The sequence below is a fragment of the Xylocopa sonorina genome, chromosome 3 (assembly GCF_050948175.1).
Source record: "Xylocopa sonorina isolate GNS202 chromosome 3, iyXylSono1_principal, whole genome shotgun sequence".
Lineage (NCBI taxonomy): Eukaryota > Metazoa > Arthropoda > Insecta > Hymenoptera > Apidae > Xylocopa > Xylocopa sonorina.
The window spans coordinates 3,601,129-3,616,795 of NC_135195.1; the positions used below are offsets into that span (position 1 = coordinate 3,601,129).

The window sequence follows — 15,667 nt, forward strand, 5'->3', positions numbered from 1 at the left end:
AGACCGCGATTCTTGACGTTCCAGCGACGGTCTAACAAACGGGTTTCCGTTGCGAGAACGATCCCGTTGCCGCGCCGTAAGTTCGTACAGACGTCACTGCTGGCGGGTAATGCATGTTTCATCGGATCGATTTCCAAGTGACGTCATGTAGGTATTAACCGCGGCATCTTTGAATTATTAAAACAGCCTGCAACCGACGTACTATACCCCACTGCCTCGCATGCGTTCCTTCCTACGTAAGTCCCGTACTTTGACCCGTCGAGGATTATTCCCTCCATCTTATCTACGAGGGTGGGAAAGGCGGATAGACGACGGGGCTGCCTTTTCGTGTGCACTGTTGCGTTACGCAGATACAACCATCGTAGACAGATTTTTAAGCGTTCATAGTTTAAAGAGACGAAAGTGGTTTAATCGACGAGTAACTGGCAAACTTTCTGTCGTACGTGCGAGCTTTTTGTGGTCAATTGAAGCTGTCCGATCGATGGTTAGCGGTTTTCGTGCTATGATCAAAGATGCCTATTAAGCACATACATAATACGAATTTCTCTTACACGCGGTGGAACAATGGAACGACGTTCTTGCGCCATAATAATGGGGGTAAAGTAGGGAAAGCTCCCTAAGCTTCGAAGCTTAGTTTGGACAGCGGCAGCGTCGAGTCTCAATAGTTAATGGAATGCTTACAACGGAGACCGCGTTACGAGCGCGGTTAAATCGAGAATTCGTGATCATGAATTTTTTTTTGCCAAACGCAAATGTCTAACAATGGTAACGAGGCTTGCTAAATATTGGTACGTTGATTCCAGAGCGTTGTATCATCTGGAACGTTGTGAATGAACGGAACAGTGAAGAATATGTTGGCTGAGTATCGAATAATTGGGCGCGATAAATAAGGAAAGGCGTATTTTAATATCTTTACGAGCGACGTTTATGCAGTAAAAGTGGTTAAACTTTTCGCGGATATACATCATACTTTTACGATTATAGTTCAGGAAGCGATTATATGGTGCCTGAAAACTTGGGAAGTGTGCTTCGAAAACTTTTTAGATGTAAGTTTCCTGTTTCCCCGGGAATCTTAAGCAACTCTTTCTTGTTGCTCTTGTATCCAGTTTCCTGGAATTTAGCAAAAAAGTGGATGCAACGTGACACTTAAGAATTGGCGTAATCGTAACACGCCTATATAACGATTTACTTTAAGTTATTATTTAAACGAGCACGCGTTATCTGCCTTGGATATTATTACGTTCAAATAATGCTGATTTATCTTTGATCTAATTAAATTATTAATCTATTCTTGACGACGTGCCAAATTGAGAGTCTGCCAAATTGTTGCTAAACGCCAGCTCGCGTGGTTTATAATCGTCTGCTGAAGTTAATTAATTAAATACACTGCATATGTGGTTCAGTTGATATATTTAAACGCGCAAAAATGAGATATAAAATAGACGCAAGAAGTAAATAAATATCCTACTGAATTAGAGCTGAATTTATTAACGGATCATTCATTAATCTTATATCTCTAATACTTGGAAAATATTACAAAAGTAAATTGTTACAAACTTAAATTGCAGAGCTATGCTATGCATATCCGGCCTGTACAGCATCGTTATTGTATTCATCATCAGTAAAAAGAAAGGAAGACGCCTTTAAGAAGAATGGAACTTCTTCGTAGATCACTTCGCGAGGCATCGACCAACTTAAAATTGAATTTCACGGAGTTTCACCTTTGCAATTCAAAACTCGCGATTATAGACGCCCGCGTCTGAGCATAATGAGAATCTATGGCGTTTGTGCGCGAACATTTACGCGGCATAATTTATGCAAAAAAATGATATTTTTGCTTTGACCTCGCGTACCTCCGGTAATCGTGTTGAGCGCAGGATAAAAAAAACACTTCTTTTCCGGCGTAATCGCGTTTTCTACGGCTTTCCACGTACTTGACTGAATTAATGCGAAGTCGTTTGCTTTTCTGGCTCGAAAATTACTGTCGCTGTGTCCCTCGCATAAATATTAACCGTTCACCCTGTAACGTAGAAATTTTCGATCGAAAGCGCAACAGTGATCCACTTCCTTCTCCGAACTCGCGCAATAATTTACATCGTCTACAGAATCAGCGCGCGCGCGTGTAATTAACTATCGTTTCCCCCGTTTCTCTGCGTTCGCGACGAGCCCACTCGAACCGGGGACAAATCGAAAAAAACACCGCTCGTGTCCATCGGTTCGCGTTGGACAACGGAGCAGCGCGTAAGCTGGCCCGAAATTCGATTAGGCATTTACGCGTTGTCGTCGGGCCGCGCGCGAGTTATATCGTCGAGCGGAACAAGACAACGCGCGCAGGTAACAGGCGCGAGCGAATAATTACGGCCCCGGCCAGCTGTGCCCGCTTTTTCGCGCTCGATATACAATTATCGATCCAATTACGCGAAATAGAACGGTCGATTGTGCCGCCCGTTTAAGTAAGCTTTATTCAATTCCGGCTGGTAATTGTGTTTTGACTTTGACGGGCTTTGTACAAGCGAGCGGAAAAGAGAGGCGAGAGACAGAGCGAGAGAAAGACAGAGGGGGTGAGAGAGAGAACGGAGCAGAGAGAAATGAGAGAGGCACGGTTGATCCCCGTGACGTGTCGAGCCGGACCGGAAATACAAACTGGAAATATCGAGTCCACTTTGGTCCCAGGGTGCAATGATCGTTGTAAATCCTCGATATCTGCGCGCGCTCTGCCCCCCCCCCCCCCCCCACCCACCCTCGACTTCGAGCGCGTTCGCGCGGCCAGAAAAATACTGTTTGCGCGGAACAATGAGACTTGGATTACAATGCTCGGCAAATAGATTGTTTGGGGCATATCGGGGCTGAACGCGTCGCATTGTCGCGTGTCCCTGTTAAAAAGGTACATCGACCGACAAAAGTGTTCGCGGGCTCTGAGGGACAATGGGAAAGATCGAGCGAGAGCCCGGAGCCCGCTCGATGCGCCCTGCGAATCGATGGCCCCTGTGTGCCCGCGACGGGTGCACAAGTGCGCGCGGCATCGGCCGATTGTCACGTTCTTTTTTCATTTCGTAATTGGTTTTGCTCGTAACCGGTCGCGAGATTGTTCCTGGGATCGATGCTTTAAGTGGGGAATGTCGGTCAGTTCTGTATGAATTGGTTATTATTAAATAGACACGCGGGAGAGGGAGGAGTGGAACAACCGAGTGCTTCCTTGTTGTCCATGTTTGATAAAAGTGTAAAATGTATCGTATCATTTAAATCGGTACACCGTCACTTAAGGTACTTCATAACGATTTGGTTAAGCGATTTTTCAGGAAGGAAAGGTTCTACCTCGACTTCGAGAACGCTCCATGTACGTACAAGGGTGTAAGTAGAAGGGAAGAATGTAATTACGCTCCAAATATGAGAAAGGAGACGATCTCATTAGTCTGGTTGGCGTTATTGGGTAGATTGCCATCTTCCCTGCTAGACGATTGGGGCCAACTATCATTTGTCTCGCATTACTAATCGTCGTACACTCGTTTAACGCTTATTGTTAGAATGACACCAGTTGTAATGCGGACGTTATCTGAAGAGGCAGGAAGGTGACAGAGCGATACCAGTTGGCTATGCGAGGGTGAAATCAGGATTGATAGGACAGACGATGAATCGTGCGAGATACGACACCCTAAGTTCTTATCGAACTGCGCGTAGTTCGTGCACCGTTTCTTCCCCATTTACAGGTTTATTAAACATTCAAAATTTTCGATTATTCTCAGTGCGCTGTTAAGTTGAACTTCCGAAAGCATCGCATTTGTCAGCGAACGTCACAGTTTACTAAAACAACCCCTGCGAAACGAGATCCTCCTACTCACCCCCTTTTGAATGAAAACAATTTCGCGAGGACCTTAGATTCAAAGCCCCAAAACTGCTCGCGTAATCCTGCACAAGTGTTTACTCGGCTAGGCTCGATCTTAATTAATCCAATGCTCGGAGCAACGAGTGCCTCGTGACCCGTGCTCGGGTCCGCTCTATGCAAATATCCAGCGCGGCGGATCGAAAGCGGACGCGCGCGCGGCTTAGCTGTCGCGTTACAGCTCGTTAAAATCGGTCGAATCCATCAATCTCGGGTCGCGTCTACTCCTGCCAGCGACGTTTATCCCCGAGCCTCGATAGCCCCTCCCCGTTCAGTTCAAAGAAGGCACATTTCCCAGAGTGCTTCCGGCGAAAAATTAATATTCCTCGCCGTTCCCTCGAACGATTCGACGCGTAACATCGACGCGGCCGTGGGTTCGAGACTGTTTCCCAAACTGTCAACCAATTAATCTTATTAATTTGTCCCCGCGTTCCAGCCAACCCCCTCGCTCGCGGTGCGCGTGATTTATGAAACGTTTAATTAAAGGTTTCATAAAGACGCTAGACGCAACCCCCCGTGATCGTTGATCCCCGTTAACGATCGAATAGAAGGCCCCGCTGAACGATTAGCCTCCAGTCATCCTGAATTATTGTCACCCATCTGGGTTCGCTGATAGTCGATCTACGCTGGTGGGATTCGAACTTTCCGCGGAGAACGAAAGTTGAACGCGGTTTTTATCGCGCGATCGATGCACGCCGCGCGTGGATGAATATAATTACATGATTATTCGTGGATGTTGCTGGGTCACGCGGTAATTAGTTAGGATCGGGTATTTCGCGGCTCGTTACCCCGCTGTTGCTACAAATAGCGGTAATCGTTTACATAATTCCGTTGTAATCCGTATCGAGAGCACTTTGTAGAAAGCAGAGATAATGGCGAGATATTGTTGCATTTTGCGAAGGTAGAACGTTTTCTAAGCACGAACGCTTTTACATTCTCTCTGAACAATTAATTATTCGCTCTTTGAGCAGATGTAAAGCTCCTTGATTTTCTTCTTCCTTTAAAGAGCTTATCTTTTTGTTATGAAATTAAATTATTCCAGCTGAGAATTCATTCAAGAACTTTCGCTCAGTTAAATGAACAACTTTGCGAAGGAATCTTTTGAGAAATGGAAACTTTCTCGCAGCTGCTTCTCGAATCAGAGCCTTTTTTTATCGAATACCTTTGATCAATTATCAAGACGATAATTTCGATTGACACTTCGCAGTTCTTTCACGCACAATGACGTATCTAAAGGGAACTCTTCTTTTACGCGACGATCATTGAAATTCGCCCAACTGACCGAATGCGAACGGCACTTCGATCCTGACGGGGACGAGCTCAATTAAACGTAGCACTTTGCTTGAAACGTGATCGTCCCGGAGTCGAGTTCGTGACAGCGGCTGGCTGTTACGTCTGGTAATTACTTCGTCGAGGGTATCTTCAAAGGGACGTTAAAAAATGTCACTTTGAAACCTTCTCGATCATCTAGATTAGCGAGAGCTGAATCGAAAAGCAGTCGATTGCAGTCATATTCGTTCGCAAAGGAAGGCTTGTTACCGGCGACTTTTCGATCACGATTGGACAGGAATATATTACGAATCCTCCTCTGCTGCGACGATTGCGACGGCTGAAATTGTTCCCCGTTCCGATCGAAATAAATGAAATGGGAAAAGTTCGTCATATGAAGCTCGCAGGTTTAATAGTAACGCACGCTTCTTTGTCGCTCGATAGAATTACCGCTGTACGACGAGCACACTGTCGAACGCGTAATTGGTAACCAAGACATCGTGTTCATAAAACAGAGTAGAAATGTGTCGTCGAAAAAAAAAGAGTGTACAAGCTACGATGTTTGCAAAACACGTAACAACGTCGAAGCGCGGCTGAATTACAGCCGTCAGGAGGAAATTTGCGCGCGGACATCGAGTTCGACAGTTTCAGGACGTGTCGAAAAAGAATTTACGCCCGCCATTAGCGTCCCACCGATAGCCAAATGTTTTTGTGAACCTGTCACCGATCGGTTTTATCGCGGCGATCGTCGCCCAACTTTTACACTCTCGCGATGATTCGAACTCGTCGAGTTGCAGCGATCGAACACGGAATAGAAAAACTACCCCTCTTTTCAAATCTAAATTAATTTTCCGGAAGAAACCGAGTGTTTAATTACGTGCGTGAATATCATTCCCTCTTCTTAATTAGTGTCAAAACAAGTTCACATAACAATAACTCGCAAACATTTCACATATACCCGTTATTAATCTAAAATTCAATTAGAACGCGAGAAAACATATTCTCGCGACAGAAAGCTACTTAATTTAACCGAAAATTCGAAATCCATCTTCATTCCATACGCTCTATCCTAGACTTCTATCCATAGACTTCAGAAGCCCGCTGCTTTACCGAACAATCGTCCCCTAACAAGGGGTGGCGTAGTCGCAGAGCGCGTAGCTACGGATCGTCCGCGCGAGTATTGTGTTGCGCGGTAGATAAGGTTTACAACGTGATAACTGATAGGAAGGCGATGGTGTAGGGCGATATACACCTCGCGTGTCGGCCTCCCGATAAAGCTTCCATCGCCTCGACGGTCCGCCAGGAGCTGCCGCGCGCGAGCGCGCTGTAACACGTTGCGTGATGATCCACGAAACAACCGGGGTGGGTGGCGGTTTATTGCGACGATCGATCGCGATCGCTTCCATCTAAGATCTCCCTTTCTCTGGCCGGCCGCGAGCCGGGGAAGGGAATTCTTTTCATTAAAGTTCCGTGGTGAAATTGGGCCACTCGCCCGGCTAGGCGGCGACGACGCGATCGAGAAATTCCGTAAACTTTCGCCCGATATATTGGCTTTAAAGTTGCTCAGCCGCGCGCAACTGAGGAGTTCCTCGGGGAAGATTAAAAAGAAACCGGCGGATGGAGGACGCGTGCTCGGTAACGCGAGTTTTATTACCAGGGGACGGGATAATAGAAAGTGGTGGAAGTTGCGTTGATAGCTGGTTAATTTAGAAAATTCTTCTTCGCGTTGAAATATCGTGGACGTGTGCGTCGTATTCGCAAGAAATTTCTCCAGTACTTAACAACACAGCGTTGTACGATACGACGGTGAAGTGTGTGTGAATCGAATCGGATGGTTGCGATGTCCGCTCTCTTCGACATCTTTTCTTGAACCGATTCTTCTTAGCTTTCTTCGTTCTTTGAGTTTCTCAGATCCAAGAAGGAAGTGTTACGAAGAAAAGTGCAGGTCAGAGTGTTCGACACCTTCCTGCAGCTTCAGATATTTCTTTGCCAGTACGTTTCTATGCTTGAATATTCTTGTGCCCAAAGAGTCTGTTTCGTTCGTCTCTAATCGTTTTCGAGGGAGTAAAATTGATCTTTGCTTTATTTGTAAAAATTGTACCGTGCTAAAGTAGAATTATAAAATCGATCGTTACTTTATTCTTGTTACGTTCGACTCTCTATTTCGATGAGAAAATTTTTTTCATCGTGGACTGTTAATTGCACCTTTATTAGCTTATAACTCGAACGTGCTGAAATTGGGATGTAAATGCTAATTTTTCCGGCAATGAGCTTCATCTCGATAGCGAATTCCGTTGCCGTGTAAAAAGACATTGTCGACTATAAACTTTAAGTCGTTGGTTGCTCCCGTACTTGTCATTTAAGTCCTCGCTTCCTCCCCCGCTTCCTGTTCTATACAGCGTTCGAAACTAGTTTCCCTGTTTTTGTCGACGAAATTAATCAAGAACGAGGTCAGCCTTTATTGTACAAAAACCCTGGCGTTTAACTCTGTTGTTCGGTTCCAATAAAATGAAATTTTCACCAAGGAATAATTACAGCTTTATCCTGTTGGTAGAAAACGGGGGTGGTATTTTTAATTCCCAACTAACTCCATCGTCGCAGCGCTTGCTAATCATTCTACAAGGCTATCGTTAAATTTGAAACTATTAAGGTCAAGAATCATAGTGACGTGAACGCGTCAATGGAGACCATTCTGACGGAATTACCCTGAAAGTTCCGTAAAAATTATTTTCCACCGCAGACAGCGCGTCTTCCAATTTATTCCCATTCGACTCGCTCCCGATACATATTCAAGAATCGATATTCCGTGCCCACCGAAAAAAAAATTCTTTTGTGCCAGATATTGGAATTGCTTTTTTCCTCGAAAGCTGCCTTTGTGCTCGCATGCGACGCGAACCGAAAACGGGATGAAAAGGGCGCGTGGATGTCATGCAGGTAGCACGCTAGCCACCCTCCGTTCCCTTCCTTTCTCTCTTTCGCTTTCTTTTTCCCTCTCCTTTTCTCCTCTTCTTTTTTCAATTTTAATCCGAGAAAATTGGGGCATCGACCGAGATAAGGGTGACACCACGCAAGGCAACCCCCCTCGGGTTCAGACCCTCGTTAACGCGACCCGACCACGAGCCCTGGCGTAACCGGGCACAGAAATGCTGAAATTGTACACCCATTAGTTCCGGAAACCGGTATTGTTGCAGTACGTTAATGTAAGCACACGCGAGCATAAATACACCGACGATAACATATTATCCAGCGGAAGGGTGGCAGTTTGTTGTAAAAGAAAAAATGTTGGAATAGAGAAACAGTATAGAATGTTCGCAAAGTTTTTAATCGCTAAAGTGATAATCGCTCGAGTGTGTCGAGAATACAGAAACCTGACGATTCATTGGGATTGCTTTAAAAAATTACAACGTCGACTGGTAATGTATACTTCTAATGGGCACGTTTGCACTCAGGGATCGATAAGCAATTTTTTCGACCAAAAATATCTAAACCCGTGCCCGGTCTGTCGCGGAGGCAGTAATTCGTTGCCTCGGAAAATGGGTCAAACACGTTGGACACGGAGATTTCGCGTCTATGTCACGTCGAGTAATGTATATCGGTCCGAACTTTTTCCCTTTTGCTCTCTTTTATTTTTAGCTGGCACGAACCTTCCAACAATTTTCAGGCTACACAGCGAAGAAAATTAGCAATGTAATTGGCATTTAAGGTTAATCGTGGGAAACGTTCATGAAATTCACACATGGAAAAGTGTCGGATATGACAACGGTCATTGTAATTTTCTCTGAAACCCTAATTGGCACTCGAAGATACTTTTCACGGTAGAAATTTCATCTCGCGCAATTGCGAAGGTAGCGATTTTACTCCGTTAAACTAATGACACGGTTGTAATTAATTTCATTTCACAAAAAACGTGATTACAATGGTACGATTGAACAGAAACTATGACAGGACCAAAAAGAGGCAGCTTAAAGAGAAAGAAGGGAAAAAAGAACCGATGGAGAGGATACATCAGCTGTTATGGTGGAAAGAAGCATTCCACTCCTCCTTCCACTCGACAAATGGGTCGATACACTTGGCAAACGATAAACCATAGACACGCGTTTAAATAAAGCGTGGATCCTGCTCGTGGTTGAGCCACTGGCTCCTCCTTGGAGTCGTCGAGGCTTGGTCCTGAGCGGAGACACGCGGCGCCCGATTCCTCGGGGTAGGAGAACGGCTTGGAGGGGTTGAATACACACACTCGAGGCGTAGCTGGTACCAGGAGGATGATGCCTGCTTTCGAGGCTATTTGTTGCGTGCCGCGCCACGTGCTGTCTCGATATTCTGTTTGCTGGGGCAGCACGGCAAGGACTCTGACCTTTCTATGTGTGCCGGGACAGTTTAAGGCTGCAGCCACACATAGAACACCGTGCATAGACAGGAAAATGTTTTATTAACAAAACTGCAATTCTTAACCGTCGCTCTTCCTCATTCGTCCTCTCTAACCATTGCAATCTAGTAAATTGTACATGTAATACGTTTACAAAATAATTTTTATATATACGACACTTTGACGAGCAATAATAATCGCTGCAATATACTCTGACAATTACAGTGTGGTTGCAGCCTAACGCATCACGAAACTATGTAAACACTGTTCGCCTGCATCTTGGCACGATGATGCGTGCTCGCATATGGCGACACGTGCCGGCACGGATATCGCACGGGGACGATTCCTACGTCCAATATTTCCCGTACGATATTACGCGACTGCCATTCACAGACTGTCTTCCCAGTCGATGGGTGGATACTAACGAATTCCTCGGACATCGTAATATGTTTGGATGGGCTTTTGAAGTTTTATGGGAAATAAAAGGGGAACAATGCGTTATAGCCGCGCCAGGGGACGAAGAAAGAGAAGCGGCGCTCGCCGATGAGTTATACAAGTTTGCCCCGGAAGAAATTGATGGGTCCCGATGGTAAGTGGCCTTTGGACTTTGACGGTCCTTCGGTTAGGCGGATTCCGGTTCCATTCGAGCGTTCCTCCCCCAGGTTCATCCCCCGCGTCTACTGTCCGCGATAAACTTTTGCTGGTGAAATCGATGTCTTCGAAAATTCAACTCTCCAGTCTTTCGATGTAATTAATTTATTTACTCCTTCGTTCCGTCGTATTCGTGTCTCTGGTTACCAGTTCAGCGATCGGAGCACGGCACCGCTGAAAGTTTCCCTTTCTTTTCAAAAGCTTTAGGGTGGTAACCAGGAACTTTGACGCGCGTCATACGCAGCCTTCTAAACGCGCGGCATTCATGTCGCTTTAATTGCAAATCCAACGAGCTTTCATCGAGTTTTATTCAAATGGTAACTGGTGTAGTAACCGGCGAATGGGAACAGCGCTCGATTAGCCGGCGCGTTCTCGATCGCGGAAAATGAAGGAAGCCGGCCCCAGCCCCTGGCTCGCGAGTAATAACTGTAATACCGGGCGTAAACTTTCGAAACAAGTCGACCGCCAAGGTATTGGTGAAATTAATGTCACCGGGGTTATCGCGGACGGAAGGTACGGCTGACGACCTTCTCCTCCGTCTCTGAAAGCGTCGCAACCCCTGCACGGCTCCCCGTTCACCAAACGAAACCATCAACCTGTAAGCACCTCGTAAACTGACCACATTTCGTCGCGACGTTTCGCGGCATTATCCGCCATTCCTTTTTTCAATTAAACTTAACGAGTCGTTGTTCCCTGTTCCATCTTTCGAGGGGTTGGTCCACAGATTTTAGAAGAAATCGCCGCCTCGTCGTTTCGACTGTCGGAAACTTGAAGATTCGAATGTTAACATGATCGACAGAGAGGATGTGGTTCCTCGACAGGTGACTCGATGCGATATCATTATCGTCGTACAATACCACTATTGGCAAGTACCAGGCGATGTAAATCAATAGAACAGCGGCCAATGCAATTCAACGCTGACATCGGTTTGATTCCGGCTGGGGACTCTGACCCTAACTCGAACCCCGTTCAATCCTCGATATTGTCCAATAACTTGTTTAACCAAGTTTAATCGGATAATTTCGGCGCGGATAAACGAGCTGATGCGAAATACAACAATTGGATACAGCGGAGAAATACGTAGGATGATTTAGAAAAAACTTAAACGGGGAATTAGCAGTAGTTGAAAAAAAAATTCAAGCGCGACGCATCCAATTTTTCTTTGACCGTCCGTCTCCATTCACGGTGAGGGTATTTTCGCGTAGCAACAGCTGGAACGCAAAATATTCGCGCGCAAGCATGGCCGCGTCGTATTTTTGGTAATCCCGGTGAGCGCATTAGACCCTCTCATTTATGTGTACCGAGTAGTCTGCGCGGCATTGTCGTGTAACTAATGGAAATTTAAGCCCGTTCGTGAATCCAGCCTTCACTCCTCAGTGGCATGCATGTCACGTTTCACTCTCCGGCGAGCCTTCAGCAAACACGCCTGTTTACGATATCCTCGGATGATAACAAGCACTCTTATCTGATATTGTCGTTCGACACGAATTTGTTACCACGTCGCTACAACACGCTAATTGATCTGTCCTTTTTTATGTTTCAGGTGAGTCCACGAAACTCGCGCGGCTGCCTATCCGTGACACCTCGCGTTCAGACGTAATGGGTATGAAAGCTTGCTGCTCTTTCGTATCGCTCGATTTGAGACTAACTTTTCAAAATCTAATGCATTCTTGTTCTACGAAAGGAAGCGTATCCCTTTTGCTCGAGGGCCAGCGATGGAAATAGTCGACACATTTTACGACACCGCACGGTTCCTTACATTTCAATAACCCTGTCGTTACGGCATCCTTTACGCTGGTTCCTTGGGTCTAAATATACGAACGCTTTCTCGCAAGGAGGGCTCTCACGAGTGGAAAGAATTGCGAAGTTGTACAGATAGCAGGTGCATTAGTCGAAGTCGTGTGTATGGGTCCCCAGGAGAAATCATAAGGTCTTACCCTCTCCTCGGGGTTTCGCAGCGTGCGCTGCGTACCCGCGAGGGTGAGTGGCCCTAATAAATCCTAATACCAAATCGCCCCCTCGTCCGGGCCTCTCTCTCTCCTATTACTCATATTTTGTGCGCGGCGCGTGGAGCGGACGGAGTCCAGGCTTGTTTTCGAAACGCTAGACAGGGTTGCGTTTCATTAAACCTGACGAGACCTTCTGGACTGGACTGGTCTGGCATTAGGTAATTGCCTCACCGTGGCTGAGCGGTATCGATTGTTTTTTAGATCGAACTGCCAGCCTTTAATTAAGGTAATATCCCCGGTTATCCACCCTCGTCTTACGCCGCGCGGCGTCTGTAATTTGCCCCGCCACCGCAGCCGCTTTGTGATCTCGTTGCTCAGGACGCTAAGTTCCCGTCGTCGAGAGCTTATTCGCGAATTTCTTCCTCGACACTTGGCGAGCGAACGGGAACGCGAAGTGGAGCTGGTTTCGTCGCTGTTTCCGTGGAATCTTACGTACGCGTTTCGAATCACTCAGTTTCTTTGGTACACCAACGATTTTTTCACAATCAGATAACCTTTTGAAGATTGTCCACGTTCTTACGATTCTAATATCAACCACTTTCGATTCACCGTCGAGAGGAACGAAAGAGACACCCTCGAAACGTCGCTTGTTCCTTGTTGTCCATTTGGCGGGTCAGAAACAACCGGAGCGCAGCGCTGGTCGCGATTTCGAATTTGTCTCGCGTCCGTACAACACCGGCACGATCATTTGTCAGGCGCAGCGGTGCCGCCGCGATATCAATATCCGTTTTGTCGAATTATGTTCATGCCTGTTCGGCGCTAGCGCAAAATCAGCGGCCACCTCTATGTGTAACCGAAATGTAATTACAAACGCCGAGCTGGTAAACACGTGCGTCTGATATCCATGCACACCATGTGCAACCCACGCCGCCCACCCGCTCGACGTTCACCCTCGTGTCCACGGGCCCCGTTCCATCGACGTAGAAGGACAATAATCGTGCGCGACGATACGCCAGGTTCTGTTTCTTTTTTACCTCTGATCGACTCGCTGGCGTGTCTGAAAGTGCCATTCTTACATCGTCGCGTCAATGGCTTTCGTATCTTCTTGTCTAACGGATAATCGTACGCGTAACACGATGGCCACCACGATTTACGTCTCGCGACGACGATAAGATAGTTTGCCGTGTTGTTCCTCGGTACCTCTGTATCGTTTCAATGGGCGAGCTTTATGGACTCGTGGATTGAAACTGCAGTTTAAGTAGATGATGCCCGTGTTGCGTCAGACACGCGTCGCATCCGTTCGAAGCGGCCCCGATCAATTGGTCGCGATGATTTTATTATTGATTTATGCGGGACAAGAAATTTGCACAGGATTCGTCGTAACGCGCAGGGTGGATTAAAAGTACACTATTCATAGTTTAGCGTCGACGGTATCAGTGAAATTAGCGCTCCAAAGTACACAAGCGTGTTTACTACGTCACGAAACCGAACTACTGTACGCATCGGCGTATCCGAGACTTGAAAATCGCCCAACAAACAAGCTGCCGATAGTAGCGCGTATAATCAACCGGTGATTATCAACATTATATCGCAATCACGGTCGCATCATAGACTCGTAATAAATTATTTGCGCGGCCGCGTATAGTGTCGCGCGTTGGTTTCTACGGTCGCGCGCATCGATAACGAGCCAATTAGCGCGTTGTCACCGCGTCGCGATGGAACGTTTTGGTACCATCGATCGGCGAGTCGCATAATCGCTTGAAAGCGATGGCACTCGTAGTTGAATTCGTCGAGCGCGGCTCGCGCGCGTTTTTCCCCCCTGAATGCGAGTGCGTGCGCGCGCTCGCGCGTTTGTGTGGACTATACGTCAACGTTGCTCCCAGCGTGTTGCAGGAATTAATAATCGAACGAGTCTTCTCGTCCAATTATACCGCTGCGGCGTTATTTTATCGTGCCCGATCACGGGCATAGGCGGCCGTCAATTAATTTCAGGAAGCACGTTTCGATGCGTCGATCGCCATTTTCTTTCCGTGTTCAATTACTGGCTGGCAAATGAGATAATTGCACCAGGGAGAGAGGCGAGCTCTCCGCTTGTCGGCTATTTTCTTCGTTTTCTCCTTCCTTTTCCTCCACTTCCTTCCCTTTTTTCTCATTCCTTTTTCTTCTTATTTTTCGTTCTCCTTCCTGCTCCTCTTCTATTATCGTTCGAAAGACGAACTTCCTCCACCTGTCGAATATATATCAGTGGCTGATTCGAATTCCTCAGACCAGTTGGCGTGATTGCGAGCAATTACGCAGCTTCTTACGTGGCCCTTTTGCCCCGGACGAATTATTTGCTTTCGCCGAAATTAACCGCAAATTGCACCGGGACTCACGAATCACGGTGCTTCACCCCTCTGGCTAAGGTCGACTCAGCTGGCGTCGTGTTTCGCGGGGGCCGCGTTTATTATATAGCCGAGGCTATCGTTTCGCCCTTTTAGGCCATACTTTGCAGATTATTGTGATTTAACCTGTAACGGATCGTTCTCGCAGAGATGCTTCGAGAGAGGAAATTTTCGAGCGGAATTTATTCGTCTAATCGACCCCCTCGATCATAAAGATGATCGCGCGTAGATCGTGGATACGTTCCGGAGTAATAAAGTAAGCCATTCTCGAAACGTTTCGCGCGTCAACTTAACCAGAATCGACGTTGCGTTTATTTCGCTTACGGGTCAAATTTATAGAAAACGCTGTCACGTAAAACACGGCTCAAACGGACGGTCAACAGGCGGGATTTAAGCGGCCCGCGTTTTCCGCAGCCGAACATAATCCCGGGAAATATTGTAACGCGCGGAACAAGTGTACCGGAACGCGATCGAACACCGCAAACAATGCCGTTTGATCGTCGATTTAACGGCGATCTATTAGCGCGAAATTCTGGTCAAGGCAGATAATAACGTCGACGCCGCGAAATTATTATTGGACCCGCGTTCTAGTTTCACCCCGCGGCAATAAATTTCCCATTCTATCCCTGGAAAATGTCCACGCTGATTGAAAAGCGAAATGTTCGCCAACTCCACTTGAAACTATGTAACGCGACGAAACATCGATGTGTTTCCCTTCAGAACATAGTTGTAACTTTCATAGAAATTATTGGTACGATCAGACGTGTCAAAAAATTCAAGAAAGAGACGTGAAATTCGTATAACAATAATTTCAAGGAATTTAAACTGACTATATATTGCACTGTAACGAGTGGGAAGTAGTACACAATCTAATTATCGTCCTCAGCCATCGCGACGTAGCAAAAAATGATCAAAGGAGAGCCCAGCGTAAAACCTCAACATCCGACGACCCTCTTTCAGCTCTCAACTAATATTTCTAATTACAATTACTTGCGCTCTCGCAAACGCCTCGAAACCTACGGTTAATTAAAAAAGCATCCCCTAGCGGCGCGAGTAACCCCGGGTTGAAGTTCGACCCGGTGATAATTCACGCCGCGATAATTCGCGTAGGACGGCGTTATTAATTTATATCCCCTTTTTGCGCGGTCCCAGTGGATTTCTGCACTCG

General features: G+C 46.6%; 1 protein-coding gene across 4 annotated transcripts in view; it reads left to right on the plus strand.

Annotated features, from left to right (window-relative positions):
- The window catches only part of Sema2a (Semaphorin 2a), a 436,386-nt gene that overhangs the window by 340,302 nt on the left and 80,417 nt on the right, over positions 1 to 15,667 (plus strand). The window contains exon 1 of one of the 4 annotated variants that reach the window (XM_076893251.1): positions 9,736 to 10,104. The exons of the other annotated variants lie outside the window; for them this stretch is intronic. Coding sequence (XP_076749366.1) covers positions 10,059 to 10,104 — 46 coding nt within the window. The 5' untranslated portion in view covers positions 9,736 to 10,058. Of the gene's footprint in view, positions 1 to 9,735; positions 10,105 to 15,667 lie in introns of those variants that run through there. 4 annotated transcript variants of the gene reach the window in all.